The sequence below is a fragment of the Haplochromis burtoni genome, unplaced genomic scaffold, assembly GCF_018398535.1.
Source record: "Haplochromis burtoni strain Fernald_Lab_line unplaced genomic scaffold, NCSU_Asbu1 Contig_13, whole genome shotgun sequence".
NCBI lineage: Eukaryota > Metazoa > Chordata > Actinopteri > Cichliformes > Cichlidae > Haplochromis > Haplochromis burtoni.
Genome location: NW_024582374.1, coordinates 4,500,795 through 4,522,514, shown reverse-complemented (window position 1 = coordinate 4,522,514; position 21,720 = coordinate 4,500,795). Strand labels below are relative to the sequence as shown.

General features: G+C 43.2%; 2 protein-coding genes across 3 annotated transcripts in view; both read right to left on the bottom strand.

Moving 5' to 3' along the window:
• Nucleotides 1-7,670, bottom strand: part of sh3gl1b (SH3-domain GRB2-like 1b) — a 15,949-nt gene extending 8,279 nt beyond the window's left edge. The window contains exons 1-2 of one of the 2 annotated variants that reach the window (XM_042217230.1): nt 7,292-7,670; nt 1,753-1,821 (exon numbers count right to left, since the gene is read on the bottom strand). In XM_042217230.1, the coding sequence (XP_042073164.1) occupies nt 1,753-1,821; nt 7,292-7,336 (114 nt within the window). In that variant the 5' untranslated portion in view covers nt 7,337-7,670. The remainder of the gene's footprint in view (nt 1-1,752; nt 1,822-7,291) is intronic. The other variant, XM_005932484.3, reaches the window with a different exon arrangement.
• Nucleotides 7,671-9,304: 1,634 nt separating this feature from the next.
• rorca (RAR-related orphan receptor C a) lies at nt 9,305-21,407 on the bottom strand. The gene is made up of 10 exons (XM_005932483.2): nt 21,094-21,407; nt 15,853-15,938; nt 15,612-15,753; nt 15,054-15,494; nt 14,826-14,947; nt 14,043-14,175; nt 13,604-13,711; nt 13,323-13,433; nt 12,466-12,578; nt 9,305-12,343 (listed from the first exon to the last, which is right to left on the bottom strand). The coding sequence occupies exons 1-10, from the start codon at nt 21,098-21,100 to the stop codon at nt 12,182-12,184; spliced, it is 1,425 nt and encodes a 474-aa protein (XP_005932545.1). The 5' UTR covers nt 21,101-21,407; the 3' UTR covers nt 9,305-12,181.
• Between the last annotated feature and the right edge of the window lie 313 nt (nt 21,408-21,720).

Sequence of the window (21,720 nt, the reverse complement as noted above, 5' to 3'; positions counted from 1 at the left end):
GTTTTTAAAGGATAATTTCATTTATTAAGAGAAAAAGGTTATGTAAACCTACCTGTCCTGTGTGCAAAAGTAACAGCCCCTAAACCTGATAACTGGCTGTTCCACCACCAGGCATTTGTGATGCCTTCAGTGAGTCTTTCACGTCACTGTGGAGGAACTTTAGCCCACTCTTCTTTGCAGAAATGCTTTAATTCAGACACATTGGAGGGTTTTCCAGCATGAACGCCTGTTTAAGGTCACGCTGAAGCAGTACAGTCTGATTTAAGTCCAGACTTTGACTCGGACACTCCAAAACATTTATTTAGCCTTTCTGAGCCAATCAGAGGTGGACTTGTCATGGTCCTGCTGCCCGAGTTGTTCTAGTTCTTCTGTGACCTCCTGGGTGAATTTTGGTTGGCCGGTCACTCCTGTGAAGGTTCAGCACCTTTCCCAGTTTCTCCATGTGTGAATAATGGATCTCTCTGGTTCACTGGAGTCCCAGAGCCTCAGAAATGTCTCTAAACTTTTTCAGACTGATGGATGTCAGTGACTTTGTTTCTCGGCTGTTTCTTTAGATCCTTTAGCCTGACTTCACTTTGTCAGACAGCTTCTATTTAAGTGATTCAACAGGTCCGACAGTGATCAGGCCTGGGTGTGGCAGTGAAATTAAATTTAGAATTGAGAAATGTGGTTAACAAAGTTAATTTAGGATTTTTATTCCCACGTGTTCTGGATGTTTTTTTCCCCTTAACCATTTAAAAACATTACTAGCCCTGCAACAGGCACATTTTATAAGCCCTCTTTAGATAACCTTAAATAATGTAACTCAGTTACAGTTTGTGCTCCAGACAAAATTCAAACAGTTTCAGAAAAAATTTAATTATTTTGTAATTTTACAGCCAAAATTACTGAATAAGTCCAGGCGACCTGTATGAGAAAGGGAAATAATCATCTAAAAACTGCATTTTGTATTTACTCGAGTTATTTTGTCTAATATTAAAATTTGTTTGATGATCTGAAATATGTCAGTGGGATAAATATGCAAAAAAGAGAAAGAAAGAAATTCACTCCACCTACAGCAACAACCTTCACTGTGTGTTCATGTCACGCTAGTTTAAAACACTCACAGGAAAACTGTGTTTAAAGGTCATGCATAAAAGAATGACTCCCAGGCTCTTCCACAGTTACACTTTATTAATTTAGCACTGGTATGAGATGGGTTTGTCAGATACTGCAAGTAAAGGTATCTCAGAACTGGAAAAAGTTTGATCGGTATATTATATTGTACTGAGATGCATCTACACATGCTGCTCTATGCACTTTCCACTGGATTTATTCATGATGAAAGTTTTGCCCTGAAACATTTCAGATAAAGGTTAAAAAACATTCCCAAAGAGACGTCTTTCACTTGTTTTGTCTGCACAACAGCTCGAAACCCAAGGACATTAGAAAACCTGGGAAGCTTCCACCAGTGACATTTCTTTGCCATTTGTGCCTAATGTGGGTCCAAATGGTATTTTTCAGCGCCGGTTCTCAATCAGGAACGGTTTATAAGGATTTACTTTTACTTTTTCTTTTTTCTGAGATGTGTGCAACATATAGCAGATAAACTGTTGACCCTGTATGATAGGATCACATAACGCTTTCCATGGGATGTAAATTCAAGTCAAACAAAAATAACACAATAATGCTGCCTGTGTACTCGGTGAAACCACACAGGCCTTCAGCTTCAGCATGTTTCTCTGTTAGACTACACAAGGATGGCTCTCTTACCCGTTCCAAGTCTCTGAAGTCATCATCTAGTTTGGTTCCTTCTGCACCTCCAACTTTCTCACTCACCATCTAGAGGGAGGAAGGGAGGGAGAGGATTGAGAAAACAAGAGCGCAAATTCATTAATGTTGCTCATAAGGTTTTCATTTGAGAAGATAAACAAGCTGAAGCACATCTTTAATTTATCACTGCTTGCTCTGTGATCATACACCCAAGAAGACGGGTCGGTGCCCGCTAGCATGGCGTGCTATATGCCCGGTCCTAACCTTAACCTCGGGTGACTCAGAACAACAGAGAAGCTTGCAGTAATACCACAGAAATCTCACAAATGCATGAAAAATGCAATGTTATGCTATTTCAAAGTAGATCTTGTTGATGTTGACAGCATGCAACTATCTTAGAGAGCTCACTTGGATTTTTGTCTGTGGCCTCTGATCATGCTAAGAAATGAAGGAACAACGTTACTGTGCAAGTACTGCTGTACATTCTGTTTTCTAATAATCTACATTTCTGAGGAGGCTGAATTCAACGAAAGTGCTAATTCTGTCTCTTTAATGAGTCTGCGCTGGAGCGACTTCAAGATAATAACCCACAGGCTACATGATACCATATTGAAGCTTTTCAAAGCAGAACAGGGAGCAAAACGAGGCCTAATATCACCCGGAAGCCCTGTTGTGCAAAGACGAAAGCCAGCCACAATGACTAATTTGTGCTCTGTTTGTGGTTCTGCTATGATTCCAGTCAACAGCAATAAAACGGTGAGAGCAATAAAACCTGGATGTGAAGAATCTGCTTTGCTCTTGTTTGCTGAAGTTCTGAGGAAAGCTGCAACAAGCTCTCTGTTAATTGTTAAATATTTCACCATGCAGTAATAACAGAGGGAGACATTTATACCGTCTGCACAGTTAATGAAACACAGGAAACGTCACAAGCAAAGAATACGTGATTTTAGCTACACATGTATGACCTGGATCTCATTTTCAGCCACCCCCCAACTCAGAGCACCCTTTTAGGGAGTGGCTTAAGTACAAAAGGTCAGCAGCATAATTAAGGTAATGAGTTAATGAGTTAATGAGTCATGAGGCCTTCATAGCCGGCGTCCGTGCAGTCTGCTGACATTTCAGAAATATCTTTTAAACCTTTTTGATAAGGTACAGTAGATGATAACGTAAAGACCCATATGCACACAGTGGATCCAGTCTATGCTATGTATCCAAGTATATTATTAAAACAGCCCTCACTCCATTAAAGGCTGATCAGTCAACCTTTTCCCACGGTGATCTACTCAGAGACATACAGTGTTCCTGACCTTAAGCCTCTTTGGCACATGAACTCTGGTCGGGACACTGTCCACAGTGACCCTCCCACATGTAGCACCCAGCGGGAGACAGTCTGCCTCAGCTGGAAACACTCTGGCTGGTTTTAGCGGGGATAGATGAAAAACACTGCACACAGCAACCTGCTCTTCCCTAAGCTGGTCATGAAACCATCAGCAGCTGTTTGAAGTCATTTCCTACATGACTCAAAACTGCTGTTTGTGATCTTTATGTGATAACTGGAATCACAGAAACTTCCTCGTGTCCATGACAAACTTTGCCTTTCATCTGTTTCACTGAGGTTATCAGGTTTCAACACACACAGAATAACCACTGCAACACGTCCGCATCTCAGCTGTAGCTCTAACAGCAGTCTGGTATCCTCAGGCTTTACTTCTGTATGCAGAGATCACATGACCGGGGACTCTGAGGTCACAAGTATAGATACAGCCTCAACTCAGGACCTACACAGCACTGCACGGCCCTACTTTAGTAAAGAATTAAATTCATAATGGGGAACTCGGCTATTTTTATTACGTCGCCAAATCTTATTCCTTTGCAGCTCTGTTGGCAACATTGATTGGCCACTAAACAACACCTCAGCTCTTCTCCTGATCCAAGCGTCGTCTTTACTGTGAGTGTAACATCATTATTTACATGCACACAAACATAAAGAGAAGAAGCTAAACAGCATCCACAGAAAAACCCTATCACAGCTAGGTTTTGGTATAAACAGCTCACAGTGCTACACAGAGGGATCAGCCTGTGCAACGTATCATGTTCTTCACAATGACTCGGTGTTAGTTATATACCTGCACATTATCACAAGGTTCAAGCTCTTGTTTGGCTTAAGATTACATCAAGATGGCAAATCCCAAAAGTCTGGTTTGCAGATAAAGAGACAGTTGGTGGAAAAAAGTTATGATTCTCAGGTAGTTGAAACTCAGACACAACGAACTGTTATGGAGTTAAAAGTCAGAAGTCGGATGATGTCTTACATCATTTTTACTCTAAGTAAAAAGCTTCTAAGGTTTGTGCTTTTAATTATTTTTACATTGTTCTATATTTAAAATTTACACTCCAGCTCCCTCCAGGTTATACCTGGTTAATAATTTCACACCTAATGCATACAACAGCCTGCTGGCTCTGCTGGTGGGTAACACGGATATAATACTCATGGTAACAGGCTTGATCAGGAGCCTTTACGTCCTCTAACAGAAGCTAGCTGGCAGATGCACGGCACTCTTCCTTCCTTAAATTAGCTTCCAGTGAATTTCAGATTTTAAACCTTTATCACAATCAGCTGCATATTGGCTAACTGCAAGCAGAAAGAATCCAGGTTCAAGTTCAGACGGAGACAAATCTCTCGAGGCCAGCATCACGAAGGGCATCCGGCGTAAAACTGCCAAATCAAATACAAACAGATCTACTTGCTGTGAAAGAGGGAGCCGCTTTCTTATGTATCAGCTGTATATGAAGCTCTGCATGGCCAGGTTACCGATCTTACTGAGGCCTATTTAAGCAGTGACCGCCTTCAATCATCCAACAAACGTCTTCTGACTTAGAAGTCGCTTATGTGAGACAGTAGCAGCCAGACTCTGCAGCAGCTGCCCTGAAGCCATCAGGCCGTCTGAACCAGCTTTATGTGGCTGCTGAGCACATGTTCGTTTGAGGCTATCTTCCTGAAGTTTCACGTACTCATGGATCTTTGTCTTGTCCTGGATAATCATTCTGACACTCTGTCCTCGGCCTCCTGCCTTTTGCTTAGCGTACAGTCTCAGGGTGAAACCCTTCATGCATGATAATACGCTTGATGTCAGTGGCTTCTCTCCTCCTTTGGCCCTGGTCAGGATTCAAACCCCCCGATCTATTGTTCCAAAGACTGTACTGCCGACTAAAGCAGCAAATTAAGCCGATGATGAATCAGAGTACTTTATCACACTGGTGTCAAACTTGTACAAAAATCAGAAGCTGCTAAAAGTAGTCTTACTCAGTGATTCCTAATTTAATGCTCAACTCTTATCAAAAATATGATTTCATAATATCATCATCACGAGTCACGTTTATCCAAATCACATTTATGTAATTTTGTACAAAACAAGTCAAATGTGGGAAAAATCCCACCCAATCATCCAAGAACACTCCGGTTTCTTTTTATTTGTAAGCATTAAAGTACGACTATACTTGAAATTTATTTTGGCACAGAATGAAATGATGGCTAAGAGATGAGCCTGCTATCAAAGTGAAGGTATAAGGGAGGCCTTGTCATATACTATGACTTGTCCCGAGTAGCCACCAGCTATCCCATATTTTCAAGTTTTCTCCAGCAAATACAAAGGATGCGAATGTTTGTTTCTGTTACTTCACGTCACAGACATTTGCTATTAAAACAATGGTTTATCTAATGATAATAATTCTTAGATGGACTAGCTGTAGAAGGGAGTCTTTTCTGTGCCTTTCAGCAGTAAGAACATCATGCACACACAGGCAAAAATAAAGCACGCTGTCTATTTATTTAAACACCAATGCCAGCATCCTTTCACCGGCACACTTTACCAAAAATTGACTCTGAGTGATAAAAAGCAGCTCTGGGATTATACGGCAGATGAAATATCGCTCCTATAAATGGTTTTAATCCCAGATGAAGTCTGCATCAAAATGTAATCTCCTTTCACCAGTAATCTAATCCTTTTCTGAATGCAGCGTCTTAATACCCAGTATCATGAGCTAAAAAGAATAACGTTGGCTGATGTTTCTAAGCCTGCGCTGTGGTCCAACAAAATGTTTTTATAGAAACATTTTTAAGATGACAGATAATAATAAGCACTGCATATCAAGACTTTCTCCTATGACTACTCACTCATAATTCCTCCTAACTGCACACTAGAATCAGCCAAGTTTTGTTTTATTAAACTAACAAAATAAACGATGCAAAGGGTGTCTGATATTTGCCTCTTGTCAACCATTAAATCACGTGAAGGCTGATGTATTCAGTTACTCTCACATGAAAGTACTTTGCTTTCTAAGTATCTAAGTGTATTCATTCAGTACTAAAAACTCGTCCCACCCAGAATTTGTACGAGAACATCCCAGGCTTGAAGATTTTATCTCGTAAAACAAGTACAAGTGAAAGAGAGACGTTAAAAGAGAAAAACAAGCAGATGAGAGGAGCGAGGCACAGATATCATTTCCACAGCCAACTTCCTGCATGCCTCCAGTGTAGAAAATCTGAGCTATGTGACTGTTATTGACTCTCATGGAGTTTTGGCAACAGGAGCAGCTGCAATGCAGTCAAATAAAGGGAAAGCGCACTCTTTCCACCTCATTTCTGGGGTCACTTGCTAACGCACCAATCCACTTAATCTCTTCTCCTGATGATTTTCAGTAGAGTAAGAGCTGCTAACCTCGACACGAAGCTTCTAAATCATCTTATTTTCCCCGTTAAACGCAAACCAACAGGGATCTGAGTCTGTTCCTGACAGGAAGCTGGGGCAGAACCCAAATGTCTTTCCTGCTTAGATCAGCAGGGTAGGAAGAAAAGCGCCTCCAAAAAACCCTCTCAAACCGTCCCCTCCCATCACTGAGAGCTGGCCTAAATTAAAAACATTCACACCGAGGCTCAGACGCCAGAATCATGACTTTTACATTTCTAGTGCGAGTAGGGGCATTTTTATCACAGTGGTATGTAGTGGTGTGTTTTTTACTCCTCTCAGCTGCCCTAAATACCGATCCGAGCCCAGCCTAAAAATCACCGCTGGAAAAGAGACAGCTGTGCTGAAAGCAGACATTCTGCAGGTTACACAGATGGAGATGAAGTGGTTTCAGTGCATTCTGCAAACTCGGACTGAGTTCCAACACTTTTGTTTTAAGTGAGAGCTCTGACTCACCCGGAGAGTCCCTGCGGCACAGCTAATGTTTACCACAGGATACCGAGTCAGAAGCTACAGAAGACAGACTCCCTGAGAGTCTGTGATACCTGCGGACCATGCAAGCGGTCTTACAGTTAACCTCACATCGGCCAAAGTTAGTTAGTTAGGATGGTTTAATAAAAGTAGACAGACACAAGCTAAGTGTTAAACCCACAGAAACAGTTCACGCTGACACGGACAGTCTGCTGCTGTCACCACAAACTAACACAACAAACTCTTACAAACATTAGCTCACCGCAAACCGTTAGCACATGCTAACGAGGCTAGCCGCTAACGGCAAGAAAAGTTTTGCAAACCTGGCTGGCTTTGTAAAACTGCTTCTTCAAGCCCGCTACAGACATCTTGAAGCCCGTCTTGTCTTCAGCTTCCAACCGAGGTGAAAAAGGTTGCGGTATACGTGAAGTTGGCGATATAGTTTTTCAGAAAATGGGCCAATGCGAAGAGCGTGTCGGGAAAATCATAGGACCGCACAGCCGTCACTCCAAGTCGGGACACGCCAACTGACCACGTCCACGTCGAGAGACTCTTCGCGCTGTCACGGCAGATAACGGGGCCCACGGAGCCACAGACAGCGGGATCAGCACTCTCCGAGCTGAGAAAACCCACAAACGTTGTGACTCAATACTGCCAGCCCGCCTTACACAGAACGCCAAAGCCACACGGCTCTTTTTCAAAGAAATAATCAGTTTCCGAGAGTGCGGATGTTTTGTTGGCGAACACTGCCCCCTGCTGGATGGAACAGGAAAACGCAGGCTGCTAGTGCTCTGGTCGGGTGTAATTTGATCACATACACACAATTTTAAGTAAATTCTATATATTTATGTCTAAAAACTACAATTTCTTCGAGGTAGAACCTGAGATTAGGAAATAAACCAGGAGTTTCAAAATGTACTAAACATGCTCTGAAGAATTTTACATTCAGTGGGATATAAAATATTTATAAAACCAAATGAGGAAAAATAATGTGTCTGTTTAAAAAAAAACAAGCAGTAAGTTTACAAAGCTACTACCAAATCTCAAAAACATTTATTATTTATTATTAATATTTATTATTATATTAAATTTAGACAGTGCACTTGTTTACTATTCAAACACAAGTACTTCTGATTTGCTCTACATTTCCATGCTTGTATTGGGATGCATTCTATTCAAGTCAAGTCAGCTTTACTTGTCCAAATTGCTGAACAGAGGGACAATGTAGTCAAAATAAAAGAAAGAATTAAAATAAATGAGATTAAAAAAAAATGCTTTTTACAACATCTATACATGTGCACATACATATACACACACACAGGACCACACATGGACATGAATACATATATACATGCATCCATCATCCATCAAAGACAGAATAGACCAGCAGCCGATTTCAAAGTGATCTGAAGCCTGTGAAAATAAGGAGGTTTGATTTAAAGATTTCCAAATAGGAGGCAAGTCTGTTCCAGAGTCTCGGGGGAGCGGCGACGAAGAAACTGTCACCTTTAGATTTTATTTGGGAGCGTGGGACCAGTAAAATCATCTGACCGGAAGGCCGCAGAGTTCGAGTGGTTAATGCGGGCTAAGAGATCTGAAATGTAACCCGGAGCCAAGCGTTGGAGAGCTTTAAAAACAAATAACAGAACCTTGAAATCGACTCTGTACTTAACTGGCAGCCAATGTAAAGATGCAAGTATCCGAGTAATACTCTCTCTGGTAACCGTCAGGAGCCTTATAGCTACATTTCGGACAAGTTGCAGGCGGGACTGGGTTGACTGACAGAGAGTTACAGGAATTAAGACGTGCCAAAATCTAAACATGGATAACTGGAAAGTTGGAATTGTTAATGATTTCTCTGCTGCACGTTTGTTGCGTTGGTCGTGCCCTTTGACCTACAGCCTACATTAAACCCTGGGTCATTATGTAAAGCTCTGTATTATATCAGTTCTTTGTTTGTGGTGCACATTTTCCCATCACCTACTCTACAAAATACAGAACAGTGTTAACATCTTCCAGCTCATGAAACACAGCTGAGGAGATGCCTCTTAAACATTATTGCACTTTGCTTTCTATTTTGCTTCTAAGGAGGTTGACTTTCTTTTTAAAAAGTTTTTAAACTGGTCTTCAGCTGTAGTTCTCCAGCCCCCTGCACGGCTTTCAAAGCTTCTCTTTCCACATCAGCTACTTTGAGCCCAGTCCTTGGACCTGAGCATTTTCAGAAGAATGTTTAGTTTGTTAAGCCACCCAACAACCAACCCAACCAAAAACCTAACAAAGAAGCAATTTTCTTACCAGCAGCTTGTCACCAAAACACAAAATCACAACAAACTTTCTTTTTAATTGCAAAAACACTTTTATTACATTCTTAAATCCACATATAGTATCACCATTGTGCAATAACACTTCACTGTGTTAAACCCTAAAGGGCTTTATATTCATGACATGTCATAAATTATTCCATATTAAAATCTATATTGATTTCATAGTTATAATCTTAAAATAGAGTGAAAATATAAACAGAAGGATCATGACAAAGAGAAAGTTTAGGGCGACATGTTTAAAAACGCTCTTTAAAAAAAATAGAATTACATCTCTCCAAGACAAAAGGACACTAAACCGATGAGAAACAAGCACATAAAAGGATAAAAATTTAGAAATGAAAGATCACAACAAAACCAACACAAGAATCCGAGATTATAATCCATCTTTTATATTTATATGTAGATATATATATTTATATATATCCTATTTAATCTACAACTCAAAAAAAACATTTTGCAATAATGATATTAGACAGGGGTAAAATCTTTGATACTTCTGTAATCAAACATTCACAAGAACATGTACTGTACACAGTGATCAAGGTTTAAAGGTCTTCTATGTTGGTGCAAGGTGTCTTGCTAGCTAGACTGACTGCAGACACTGTAGGACAGAGAGCCCAGCTATCTCCCTGAGTGACTCTAAACAGAAATGCGAGTGCAGAGCGTAACTACTGCCCCCCGGACAGACTTTAGGCCTGCAACCTCACAAAATATACTCAATCTTATGAAGTTAGCGCGTCTAGCGTTTTCAGGCTCGACGCACAAAGTATTGCACTTTGTTACAATCTCTAAATGCCGTTCGGCCATTTTCAGCCGATCTGAAAAGAAGGTGGCTGTGTATTTGGTACATTACATTATAAATAGCGTTACTTGCTGTGCCGCAAGGTCAACTTAGTCAAAGTGCTTATGAAAATATTAGCTATAGTACACGGCAAAAAAAACAGCTCAATGTACTGAGAACGATGGGAAAGACAACATTGCACAATCCCACAATGCCTCTGTCTTAAGTACCAAGACAACAGTAACACCCCCTTCATACTAGCTGACAAAATATAGTGTATGGTGAAGAGCACTGTCCCAGCAGTGCAGAGCAAACCTGGCTTACATTTTTACACAAAAGCAGACATCCAACATCTGTCGCGTGATTGTCTTAAAAAATGCTCGAAATAGAACTTAGAATTACAATTTCTTCACAGCCTTTTTAGGAAATTGGCAGAATGGATGCTCCTTTGTTTCTACACAAGTCCAATACATTCCCCGGCTATGAAGACGCGCCCTCTGTCTGCAGAGTGCGTCTCCAGGATTCAAGATAGATCTGTATCTATCCCGGGCTTCCTGGACCTAAGGGCATGAGTTGCTCTGACAATCGGAGAGGATGTCCTCAGGGCAAGCACATCCAGCAGGTCATTTGCACTCATTTCCTGTCCAGTTTTAAGCAAAAACACAGTACATTTTGAAACAGTTAGCACTGGTGTTCAGATTTTAGCACTAATTGCTGATTTCTAATACGAAGCAGAAATAATAACTCAGGGGGGTAGCTGATGGCTCTGTCAACCCTTTGCTGTGCCATGTAGTGTTTGAAAAGGGTGAGGTAGTAAAGGAGTGGAGAACAAGAAACAGAAGGGTGAATTCTCTGATCAGAACACCTGCCCGACCCCACAGCGGCGAGGACCTGAGCAGAAAGGAAATCTTCTAACACCACCATCCACCTATCTCCTCCTCCAACCATACTGGTGGTGATACACTAACTGTCACATTCAAGAGCTTTCTTTAATCCCGAGTCTTTTGAACCTGTGGGTGGCGACGGTAAGGAGGGGATCCTCCGGGGGGCACGATAACCTCTCGGGGACTGGACTCTGGGCAGCGGGAGGGTTTATTTAGTGTTTCTCACTGGTTTAGCATGAGCGCGAACCCGTAACATCTCGTGCCCAGAGGTCATTTTTTGATTCTAAGGAGGACTCGTAAGTGCTAGTTTACATTTTTACATCTCAGCAACAGCCTGTCTCTCTCCGAAAGACCCACAATAGCTCTGTGTGCGTCTCTCTCTAAGTGGCATTCGCAAAGGGAAAAGGTAATAGGACTGAGGTCACTGATTAGATTAAAAAAAAAATAGAGAGATCACTTAGTGTCTGAGGGTGTGCTCATAAAAATACCTACGACATTTTCAGCGTAAACGCTAAGTTTTGTGCTCCGTGTGCAAGACTTTCCAAGTGCTTGGCAACAGAAACGCTAAATGTTCGCCCATGACCCACACAGTTTAAAAACTCTGTCTGCTCGAGAGTTTGATCATGGTCCCTTTAAACAGTTTGTTCATATGTTAGAAAACTGAAAAAATATGGGTGCTACCAAAAATACTTAAAGAAACAATTAACAGTTACTAGACTGACGATGGAAACAGGCATCGTTACTGCAAATCTCCACAAAGTAGGTGAGGATTTTAGGTATGTACATTCTATATCAAGCGCAGGGCTGTGCTGAATGGTTCAGGGAACGGGGGGTACATTCAACAATAGCTTACAGGAACTGTGAGAGCGGCGAGAGTCCAATTTATTAGAAAAGAACTCAACCTAACGAGAGGTTTAAGGTCTTATAGAAAAATAATTTTGAGAATACAAAGAGCGTAGGCTACTTTTGAATAGTTCCTTTAACTCCCTAAAAGGAGGTAAAGTGCATGGATTACCCAGCAGCACTTCCTGTCGTGTTAGGTTTAAAGGACTGGCTCGCAGAGCAGTGAGAGCCAGAGGTGAGAGGAGTGTGCGCTAAAGCGTAGCATGCAGGATTGTCATTGAGCTGCTGGCTGGTGTTCCTTCAGCTGGTTGCCACATTTGAATCTTCCTCTCCCTGCACCTCAGTGTCACTATATGACTCACAGCACTTAGCTAAATAGCCCTAGCCCTCTGTGGAGTCTGGGAAGGTGAGTTCACTGCCAAAAACCTCCCTATACAGAGGAGGGAACGTATACGCCGTCTCTGGGTGAACCAGACGGAAAAACTCCAGTTTGTCAATGTGAAGGTTGCAAATGGACCTCATCGTGGGAAGCTTAGACACCATCTAGAAGAGAAATGTAGAAAAGATTAAGGATTTAAAGTGGACACAATTTCCAGTAAATGTTAAAATATTAGGGTGTTTTAGCCAAAATAATGGTGATACAGGAGCTGCAGCAGGGTTTGTACCTTAGCCAGTTTCTCCTCTGATGCTCCCTGTCGCTGTAAGCAGCGCTGCAGAGCCACGTAAACCTTCTCCTGCAACTTCTGGATCTTCTGAACATCCGTCAGCCAGGGTCGGTCTGAAAGAGAAGGCAGTCACATCGGGTCATTGTTTGGATCTGAACCCAGTAAGTTTTAAATGTGTAACTACATATAAACAAAACATGAAGCTTTTTACAAGTAGTTTTATATTGCTTTGCTATAAAAAAACAGCATATATATATATAAAACTGTCTGTGTTTTACAGGACTGCACACCTTTTTCCAAAACGTGAGCTTTTATTGACTGTTAAACATCCACAATTTAACCACAGTCGCCATGGTTTCAGTTTCACTTTTATACTATGATACAATGATGATGTAGGCGGGCTGCAAGGTAGGGGTGAAGATGAATCATTCATTCATCAATAGTATGCTTTGGTAAAAGGCCAACAGTAGTTTTCAGCTTGTGCCAGAACATTTAGCAAATTATGGGGTTTATAAATATCTTGTGAGCGCTAGTACTGTGAGGTAAATTTGAACTGCATTGAAACCTGTTCAAACCCAGCATGCAGACACAGTTCTTATGCTACGTTTGTATGACATCCGGACAGGTTCATTCATTTTTAAGGTAAAAAAAACAAAACAGGGAAGCTTCAATCAATCAAGCAATCAATCCCCAACAAAAAGGTTTATAAGTTTACAGATCCCAGGCAGAAAACCTGTACTGACCCTTCTACGTGCATTAGAAAAACAAAACCAGAGCATCAAGGTGGTACTCGGACGCACCGAATATCAGTTACACCAGTTTAGCATGTGTGAGTGGGTGATTTCCTGTCATCTCACCTGGCGAGAGCAGCACAGCAGCACTGAAAAGAGCAATCTCCTCGTCAGACATCTGTATACGGCTCAGGCTTTTAGCCAAGTCAAACACCGCATTCACAAGGTCGTCACAGCCTTCGGGGACAGAGAGGGAAAAAAATGGCATCAGAACAAAAATCTAGTGGCTGTGATGAGAACGGTAAACAATTTAAAAATGACCTAAAATCTTCCGCTCTTCCCTTCATAAAAGTTGTTTGGAGAGAAAACTAGCAAGCCAGGAAGAGACCGTAAACGTGTGGACTCACCAAGAGCTTTGAAAAGCTGAGGAGTGGAGAATTTTCCATCAAAGAGCATTGTATTATTGATGGGGTTGTAGGCCCGACACATGCGGATGAGCAGGACGTCCATGCAGCCTGTTGACACAAACAAAAAGCCATTCAGGATAAACACATTCATGCTGAGCAGAGATCAAACACGATAAAACCAGTTACCACAGTCACATGTTCGGTTTATTTCATTTTTCAAATAATCCCACATGTGACTGACACATTAATAACAACAACAACAACATTTCCGGTAAAGATGCTCTACTACAACAATACACAAAGGCGAAGATTTAGATCTACACAAAACTACACATAAATTATATTGATTTAAAATGCAATGAAACCACTTTGAGCTGCGATGTTCTAATCTGAGACAGCTAAAATAAAGTGTTTGTGTTTGTGTGTGTCATGTACTGACCTGCTTTGAGGAGGATAATCTGATCATTCTGACAGAGGTCCATGAAGCCAGAGATGCGCTTAGCAAACTCCACCACATACTGGATTGCATTGGTGATGTGAACGGCGCACTGTTGCCAAATCGCCTCAGCTGACTGCAAGAGAAAGACAAACACAGGAAGGCCATGGGATTAAAGCAACACATGAGACATTAAACAAGTTGTTTGGCATGGTTACAGTTTTTGGGGGGGGGGGTTTCCGTCCTACAGTGTGGTTTAAAGTATTTCACGCATCTCGTGTGAATCTGCAGTGTCCATCTGTGGCCTTCCTGTACGAATGTTCAGATTAAAGCGACAACGAAGAAAGGAACATTCCAACAAGTCGTACCTCTGATTTCTGCGCTTTGTAAAAACTGAAAGCATTCCTTTGATAACCTTGTAAAGGACAGTGTGAGTTTACAGAGTAGGATTAACAAGCTGGAATCATTTTTGTCCCACTGTGTCAGATTAGCTAATTATAAAGTCATAAAGTCTCACTGTTTCTCAACAAACAGTCGCTCGCTGACTTTCACAATTTGCACGGAGGCCGTGTGACTGATTTCCAGGGAAAACAATGTAAACGCACAACGGCGGCTGAAGTGGTGCGCACGATACCAGCTGTGTTGTGTTACTCTGTTTTACAGTTTCACCAACTTCTGCAAGTTTACAGTTGGACTCGCAGCAGCAACAAAAAAAACCTCAAAAATGACTCTGCACTCGTTTAGGTCAGCAGCAAATTTGTCAGCAATAATCTGTCTAAAGTTTACCTTGGTCTGGTATGAGCGGGTCTCTTCTGGGCTGTACAAGGTCCACGCCATTCTCTTGAGCTCCTCCGAGGTGTACTGGTTCGTCTCGATGTGGGACTTGACCACATTCTGGGCAACGCGCTCTGAACCAAAAGAAAGTCTTACTTTAGTTTCTGTTTTTAGATTTGCAAGAGCATTCGAGAGGTTTCTAATATTCATGAACGTCTTATTAGAGGGTTTGATGCTGACCTATCTCGAGCAGGGAGCAGCCGTCAGGCAGCGGGTTGAAGATGGCGTGTGAGAAGAGTCCAGAGTCATGCAGCAGCTGGTACTCATGCTTGATGCTGTGGTTTCCGTCACCAAAGTCCAAGCTGGTCTGCTCTGGGGAGCTCTGCGAGGAGGAGCCGCTGCCTGCACTTCCTCCCATCATATCCAGGTTACAGTAGTCTCCTCCGCCATCCTCCGGGGTCAGCGGCAGGTCAAAAAGCAGCCCCTCCGGCAGTGTCGTGATGTCGTCCAGATCGCTGAGCGTGGCGCTGGAGCCTCTCCTGTAGGTACGGCCATGGTCAGCCGTGTCGCTCTTCTCCTCGCGGGAACCAATCCCTCCGCACTCCTGGGACTGCTGGTGCTTCTGGACCTCTGCGTACAGGCTGTCACGCTGCTTTTTGGACATTCGACCGAACTTTACAGCTGCGGCGGGGAAAAACAAAACATTTAAAGGTCTCGGTAAAACAAGCGTTAGCGTCTCACCACTGTGATGGGCGAAAACTGGAGTTGATTAAATACAGATCTTGTAAGCGAACTCACCATCGCGGCTCATGCCGAGAGCGAGACACTTCTGCAGCCTGCAGTGTTGACAGCGGTTACGGTTGGTCCGGTCGATTAGGCAGTTCCTCTGTCGCGAGCACGAGTACATGGCATTGTTCTGCTGGCTGCGCCGAAAGAAACCCTGCAAACAAAAGCAGACGTGATGAGCGCATCTGACAAAACGCATCGACACTTTCTAAAGATCAGCTCTTCCTGTTTTTAAACCATGAATGCTGCTCACCTTGCAGCCTTCACAGGTGATGACACCATAGTGAATCCCTGATGATTTGTCCCCACAGATTTTACAGGGAATCACTTCTATTTGAGCTGCAGAGAGAGAAGAGTGCAGAAAAACGAGAAACTATGAAATCCACATTCACAGGTACAGATTCACCAGAACAAATGTGACAATAACAGAAAGATGATACAATTTATACAGAGTACACATAAAAGACAAAACATAAAAAGGACGTAATCCATCACTCGTTCATCGTTAAAATCTCTCAGCGGGGGCGACGCCTGAAACATTAACCTGTTTTCAGCAAACCTGTTGCTCTGTTTGCGGCGTTTCTCAATATCTTTTGGACCTTTTATTAAAACAAGAGTTGATCAATTATTTATATCTGCTTTTAACTGTCAGAAACATTTTTTTTCTTTATGATTTTACTGGCAAAATCAAATTGGTCACATTTATAATAAAAATATCAGTAAGTTTCAGTGAAAATGAAAGCGGATTCAATCCTCTGCAGAAAACCCAGAACAGAGTCTGCTTTTTAGGGCAGTCATGCTGAATGCAGGTATTTTCAGGCCTTTACTCCAGGCTGACATAACGCTCAGCTTTTTGAGATCGAGTGGCGGCCGTGCATAGGAGACTTTTTGGCGCACTTTTCCTCACAGAAACTGGCATTGCATCATCTTTGCGGCACGATATTTGAAATGCAGCGGATGAAGATGAGACACATTTGTGATTATGTTAGGAGGAGAAGGAACACAAAAGAAACGTACACAGTACACCCGTGGAGTTCACTGAAAGCCTGAGCCTTCTTACCGAGGAACAGGCTGTTCTTTTCATTATGTTGTTTATCTAAGTAGCCGGGCCTCCTTCGAGCCCAGAATAGCAGGTCAATTGCATTAGCTGAGGCCCTGGGTTATAAAGTTTCACAGCTCTTTCTTGCTCTGTAGCTTTTCCTCCAGGTTGAACACAATGTTAGCGGGTAAACAGCAGCTATTACTGCCACGCTGACTGTCGCCGTGTATGCTGTGTGCAAAATCCCATTTTTCTAGGGCTCTCAGCCGCACCAAACAATCCACTAAACCACTTTTGCTGGGTCACAAGGGGCATTAGGTAACCGGTAAATCACACAAAAGGATTTAACTGGTCTTCAGAGCTTTTGAGAAAATTGCTGTTTTCTGAAGGGGCTGATTTAAACCACTCACAACCAATAAATTTCATGAGTCACTCTGCGTGGGGAGAGACCTGCGTCACACACTGAGGCTAAATTAGGCGGATCGGTGACTGACATCCTGCAAATCTTGACTTATTGCCTCATTAATTTCCCCTTATTTTTGCCTTATAGAGAAGTTTTGTGTGCAGCACAGGTGACATATCTTTAAGGATCTGGTTTATCTAGAACGAGCTAGACACTGAAACGTAAGTGTGGGATATAAATAAATAAAAGGCAATGGAAAAAAAAAAGTCCCATTCTCCACTGCTCCCTTTATCGCTCCCCCCTCAGAGCCTTACCCCGCCCTTCAGTCTGTTATATAACTGCATCTGGCTGCATTCCACGAACTAACTCATTCAAAGGTGGTTGTCCCGGCAACAGTGTGACGAAAGTCCCACACCCTCCTGCGCTCCTATTGGCTTTCGAGGGAGAAGTCAGGCCTGTGAGTCGCAGCCTCACCTGCCAGTCAGCTGAGCGGCACAGCCAAGCTCAGCAAACAGGAGCTGCTCCACTGACACAGTTTCCCATTCAGTGGAGGGGAGGCGCCTGCGCTGGCAGCCTGCAAGGAACACAATCCTGCTTCTGGCAGGTTTTAAGGTGGAATCAGATCTGACTCGGTCTTTAAGTACAGGCGGGGTGGATTCCTGCTTCTGGTTTAGAAAGACAAGGGTGTAACATTTGATTATAGAAGGAGACTAGACTGAAGACACAAATATCCAACTTATTTCCAGCAGCATGTCGTACAGTAAAATGCAGGCAGACGCAGCAAATAGTAGGTCTTAACTTGTTACAGCATGTCAGGTGTTTGAGTGAAATCGCATCTGACTTTGAGCTTGGCCATAAATCTATTTTTACCCTGGTGCAGAGTGGCTGTGCAGAGATTTCCCCTGCTCTCAGGGGCTCTTTGCCAAATAAACCAATAAATGTTGCATAAACTAAAATGCTGCACATAAGTACACTTGATTTTGTGTAAATACCAGCCTGTAGATTAATCATGCCGAGCCCTAAAGGCTAACACACGCTGCTGTGATTCGTAAACATGTTGCTGTGCAGGACGGGTCTGAACAAGAGCGTCTTTATTCTCGCCCTGTTTATTTCTGAGCATTCATTTTTGTTCCAGGACCAAACAAAGAAACTCCTCTTTGTTTCAATGCCAGATTGTATGTTTAAGCCCAGAAATCTGTGTTTTTAGACACAGTCACATTAGAACCTAATATTAGCTCAGTGATCAGTGGCTTCAGTACTAACTGACACCAGCTGTATAAGTGAAGCTTGATCGAGCTCAAATATGTAAACTTTTACCTCAAAGGCTGTGCTACCTGTGGCTGTGCTACCTTTTGGAACCTCCAATTCAAAAAGAATTATTCTTCCATCAGGTTTACGGCCTTTGAAACCTTCCAATTCAAAGAGGTTTTCATGTAAAAGTCCCTTTTGTGCCAGTTACTCAACACTTCTTTCTTTGTCAGCGCTGTAAACAGTGAGCGAGGCAGACTTTGCCCTCTTATCCCAGCTAATCAAATACCGTCCAAGGTCCTATTTGCCCTAGACTTTACATTTACCTGACATATTGTACACTTAACCCATAATCGAACGGGTATCCGGGGCATGCGTGGTATAGCACGGCATATGGTTTTGTGCAACATAGCATGAGGACTGGTTGCCATTGAAGAGATTGCAGCAGCCAGGTTATTCAATTACCCACTTTCTACAGGTTTCCCATTGAGGGCCCCAGTGGCCACCTGTTTTCTGTACAGCTCCGGTAGATGAGGAGTAATGATTGCCTTTTCTCTTCTTCTCCTCCCACTGACCTACCTATGGAGCACAGCGTGGCCTGACACTAACCCCGAACATTTTAAAAATGTGCTGGAAGCGTAATAGATTGATCTGCGGTGAAATGAAACATTTTATTGCACACAGAGGATGTCACACTCCCACAGTACATTTTTTCTTCTAATTATCTCAGATTTTCAGACAAATGTAATGAGACACATCTGGCTTGAAGTATAACCAGCCTATCACTGGAAGCCAGCCACGTCAGTGCATATACACAATGTGCCGTACACAAGCCTGTCTGCACACGTCAGCCTCGCCAGATTAAAAGGGTGTTTCTCTTCACGTTTTTACACTGGCTGTATTACACTGCTAACAATTAAACATTTAAAGTGATTGCCTTAATATAAATATTTGCACGCCTTCATTCTACTTTTGTTTGCCTTGTATTAAATAATTATATGCTGAGCACAGTGCTGCGTCTGCCGAGAAAGCGGGTCTCTGTAATCCCGCACCATTGATCAGAAAAGATAAAGTGCATTCAGCTGGCTGTGTGTGTGTGTGTGTGTGTGTGTGTGCGCGCTACTCCAAGCTCAAACCCAAGTGGGCCTGTGCAACACAAGCAAAGACGGACTGAGGAATTCGCTTCCCAGCATGTAATCGTGCGCGCTGCTGCAAACAGCAGGAACAAATTCAGGACTGTGCAGAAACAATCACAGTCACCTTGAATTAAAATCTCTTTACGTCTGTTCGCATGTCTGTTATCTGCTTTCACAGAAATGCTTATCGTGTATTAGCACACCTATCAAATGATAATGGATTATGAGACTTTTTACTCTAAACAAATGTTAAAGAGAACAAAATGATATTTTTAACACAGTGACTGCAGAATGAAGTGCAGTCATAACACACACAGAGCTGTCACACTGTGCTCACACAGCAGCCTGCAGGTTACACGAAGAGTTAAAGCTTTAGATAAGAGGACTGGAATCTTAGCATGCAGTTGTCAGACACAAAGGGCACCTTGACACATACAGTAACTTGCTGTGAACTTCCCCAAGGCTGCACAGCCCACAGATAGTGGCTTTGATGCTGAGCTCAGCACAGCAGTGTCCTTGGACAGCAGAGACGGCGTCCCTCTTTACTGCCACCGTGCCTTTGATTGGGGGGCGGGTAACTGAGCTCAAATGCAGCGGCACCGAGTATGAAACTCTCTGCACCCACCCGCCTCAAACTCAGTTACACTCATGACTCTGGAAAAGGCCAAATTCAAGTGCACTTTAAGATCTAGCTTACATTTGTGTTGTGAGTGGCTGTGTCTTGTAACCCTGCTGTGTCCATATCCTGCCTGTCACAGCGGTGTGCATGATGGTCCAGCATCGCAAAAGCCATTTGAAACGGGCAAAGTCAACTCCAAACACAACACGCACATGAGAGGAGGAGACGCGTTTGTGTCCCATTATTTTATCTGCAACTTTGAAGAAAACTGAATCTTTAAAGACAGCTCAGCTCCCATCCGATGAAAACATCCCTGAAGGAAATGATCGACTGTGTTTTATTAGTCTGACAACAGTATCGGTGTACACGCACGCGCACTCACGCACGCGCCGTAATCCTCAATGACAGAACTAGGTCAATTGGAGCACCTCCTCTCTCTCTTTCACAGAAAAACCGAGTCTGAAAACACAAAACTCTCTGATTTATGAATTATAGGAAACACCGGGACAAAAGAGAAACTCAAACAACCTCCATATTATTATCCTTATTATTATTATTATTAGTAGTAAACTGTATCACACAGCAGGCAGCTCTAACATGTCAACAGTAAAACTACTTCTAAAGCGTGTCTGTAAGTATAAACAGTAGGAAGGTTAATAATCACTGAGAGCTGATGCTGGAAATAACGTAAACAATCCTGGCTGCAGGTTTTTGTGCAGCCACGAATCACTCCGCTCTCCTCCTCCTCCCTGCCTCTTACATAACCGGAGCCGCTCGCCGATTAGATTTCCTCTAATCACGAATCCCTGCTCGGATCCGCGCTCACGGCCATAATCTATGTTTAACACAACCCTCTTTTTAAAATTATATTCTTCACTCTTTGTGTCAAAAGTGTGCAAACGAGCCTGGCAGTCTTTGAAGTGACAGCTGGTAACTTCACGTCCGATCAGCTGCGCGTAGTCGGAAACTTTCTGCGGCCGCCGGCGCACGAACAAACACGCAAATACACCCAAAAGTCACGTTTTCCACAGTAAGAACAGAAACCTCACCTCTCATGTCTGCCGTGGGTCTAACCGACTGTTGGGGTCATAAATGTCCGCGTGGAAATGAAGCCAAGGAACTGTGACAGCAACGCGCACTTACTCGCTCCACACCGGAGCCGCTGGAAACCGTCACAACAACGACTCCTCATATGGATCCGTAACCCGCAAGTGTGTGACAGCACGCCTCCGCTATGTGCGTTCTGTTTGCGGGAAACTCCAGGCCTGCTCTGCGCTCTGCTCCTCTCTGCTGCGCGGTTCGCTCTAACCTAGTTTCGGCGCGTGGACTACACATGATCCTCATCCCGCGGCCCGCCCGCCTCGTGCCCAGAGAGCTGACGCGCGCTCCCCCTCCCCCTCGCGCTTCAAGGAGGCTCTCGCGTGCGTGGGAAAGTGTGGCAGTGTGTCACTTCAGACCGGCAGCAGACCAGCGTGGGAACTGTTTACTCTCCTCCTGCAGACCTGCGGCACGCGCAGACTGCCAGGGAGGCCCCGAGACCCCCCAGACCCCCCCATCATTGAGTGTGAGAACACTCAGAGAGCAGCAAACACAAAAACTCAAACTATCACAGCTTTATTACACACACACACACACACACACACACACACACACACACACACACACACACACACACA

Coding starts and splice junctions, on each gene's coding strand:
- rorca (XM_005932483.2), bottom strand. Junction 14,176..14,825: donor CCCGCTCATACCAGACCAAG/GTAAACTTTAGA, acceptor TTTCTCTTGCAG/TCAGCTGAGGCGATTTGGCA. Junction 12,344..12,465: donor CAGAGGAGAAACTGGCTAAG/GTACAAACCCTG, acceptor TTTCTCTTCTAG/ATGGTGTCTAAGCTTCCCAC.